The sequence below is a fragment of the Lithobates pipiens genome, unplaced genomic scaffold (genome assembly GCF_037356315.1).
Source record: "Lithobates pipiens isolate NorthernLeopardFrog02 unplaced genomic scaffold, aLitPip1_a1.2 Scaffold_19, whole genome shotgun sequence".
Classification (NCBI taxonomy): domain Eukaryota; kingdom Metazoa; phylum Chordata; class Amphibia; order Anura; family Ranidae; genus Lithobates; species Lithobates pipiens.
In genome coordinates, this window is record NW_027507764.1 from 346,471,428 (window position 1) to 346,473,901 (window position 2,474).

At 37.6% G+C, this 2,474-nt stretch overlaps 1 protein-coding gene across 1 annotated transcript in view; it reads right to left on the reverse strand.

Moving 5' to 3' along the window:
- Positions 1 to 1,695: 1,695 nt before the first annotated feature.
- RBM22 (RNA binding motif protein 22) overlaps positions 1,696 to 2,474 on the reverse strand; it is a 29,913-nt gene continuing 29,134 nt past the window's right edge. The window contains exon 11 of the mRNA XM_077492150.1: positions 1,696 to 2,191. Coding sequence (XP_077348276.1) covers positions 2,064 to 2,191 — 128 coding nt within the window. The 3' untranslated portion in view covers positions 1,696 to 2,063. The remainder of the gene's footprint in view (positions 2,192 to 2,474) is intronic.

The window sequence follows — 2,474 nt, forward strand, 5'->3', positions numbered from 1 at the left end:
AATAAAAACCGCAGTGGTGATTAAATACCACCAAAAGAAAGCTCTATTTTGTGTGAAAACAAAGATAAAAATTTCATATGGGTACAGTGTTGCACGATAGCACAATTGTCATTCAAAGAGCGACAGTGCTGAATGCCGAAAACCGGCCTGGGCAAGAAGGGGGTGTATGTGCCCAGTAAGCAAGTGGTTAAGACGTGTTGCTGTGATGAATTTCAAAATTAACTTTTTTTTTATTTTACATCTTCTCAAATTAAACATTTGCTATGTTTTCTAATTTTCTATTAGGAATAAAATAATGGTTCATGAGATTTGAAATCATTGCATTCTGTTTTGGAATTGGGGCTGTATTACTAATGTTATAATGTATTTAGCGGCATGCTTCTCCATGGTAAAAGAGTTAGGCCTCATGTACACTGCTGCTAGTAAACAGACGTTTAGGAGCAGTTGGACATTTTTTTTTAGCTGCCCTGAACTCTCCTCTATGTTCTCTTATCAGTACATGTACACATGGTCATTTATAGTAGTTTCTAAGAAGCTGAGTTTAGAAGTTTTTTTGGAACGCAAAAAAATGGGTTCAGACGGATGTTCAGAGGCATTTGAAACAGCAAATGCCATAACAGCTTGTAAACGCTGCTAAACCGGGTAATTCACGTTTAGCAGTGTTTCTTTTTTTTGTTAAAATTAAAAACATCTGTGTATATCATATATATATTTTTTTACAAATGCTTCTAGATGCAAAAGCGGCTAAACAAGTCATGTAAACGCGGCTAAACAGACGTTTTTAGATGCTGGTTTCTAGCTGTCAAGTTAAATCATTCAGGAGAGGTTGATCATCATCTCGTGTACACGAAGCCTTAATCTACTTTTCACCCCACTTACAATTCACTGTCACGGATAGCTGGCCAGTACATTTTTTATTTTTAGCGCAATTTTGATGCAACAGCCTAGGGCATCACCTTCACTGGTCTGTAATACACACAACAAATGTGCCAAAGCAGCAAAAAGCATCTGCTAGCTGGTTTGGGGTACCATCAAGAATTAAAGTGGTTGTTAACACTTATATAAAGTCATCCCCCCAGTAATATACACATATTGCTGACACGAGCAGACAGGCAGAGAGGGGAGGACGACAGATGAGACACAAACACAGGAGAGCAGGGCTGCGGTTGATCGAGGCACATAAACTGACCACGTGGTCAGTTTTACGGGGGGAGGGTATAGCCAGATATTACAGGTGATACAGGATGCCAAATTACACAGCTCAAGCACTGTGCTGTACAACATGCTTTTTTTGGGGGGGGGGGGGGGGGGGGGGTTAAACGCTTTAATGGCACATCAAGAGCGATGCATGCTTTTTGCATACTCCCAAATAGTTCAGGTGTATATTAGGCCTAACAGGCGAAAAACAATCAGCATTGTCCTGATCATGTGATCGCCATGACAGCAAATCATGAAAACCATGAGGTCTGTTTACAAATCACTGTGGATTAAAATGTTTTAAAAATAAATAAAAATAAAATAGAACGTGTTACTAAAATACGCAAAAATGCATAATGGTCAGCTTAGATATAAAAAATAAAAACCCAAACCCACACGGACTACACTAAACTTGACATTCAAAAATAAAAACAACAGTGCATTCTTATTATAAATAAAAGTTGAGATAAACCATATTTTGTATTTAACAAAATGACAGTAAGTTGATGGATGTTTATTGACTAACAGTATAAATGACATGGAAGTTCTGATAATTTATTACAAGAGGAAAAAAAATAAAAAAAGTAGAGGGGGTGAAAATACAACCACGCTTGTAATACATCCTCATCCTTTTCCCCAATTTCTGCTTCTCCTTGATGTGAAAACAAAAATGTAAAAGCTTGTCACATCCAAAATAAGTCACAATTTTGCTTCAGTTATTAGCATGGTCCTTAGCACACTGACAGACAATACACCAGCGCCATCAGTGGATTTTATATTACAATGAATAGGTCTGTGCTTGCAATGGCACACTGCTTGATCACCGAGCCATCATTCAGTTTGGAGCAAAGAAAAAGATCTCATATCTAGGAACTGCTGGGCTTGCCCGAGTGTGCACCCATCCGTTGGGGATCTTGAGATGGATAATGTATATGACCAGGAGCCCGGAGGAATGGAGGGGGTGCCATAGGAGGGAACATATGTGGGCCAAATCCTGTAAAGAAAAAAAAATAAAAATTGTTGCTTTCTTTTTGCCAAAAGCTTCATTAAGTAGTTTTTCTTTGTAAAAACTTAGATAATGTGAAGATTTTTCTTTTAATTGCAGAAGACACATACTGTATCTTTCCTGCAATAAAAGCTTCTTACCGCTGTGTATGCAAATCTCATTATGCCAACACTTTTTAAGCAGATACAGAAACTTTTTTTTTACTTTTTTGGAATAAGGTTCTAAAAAAAAAAAAAAAAAAAGCTGGCAATTGTAAGCACCCCTTCTCAGT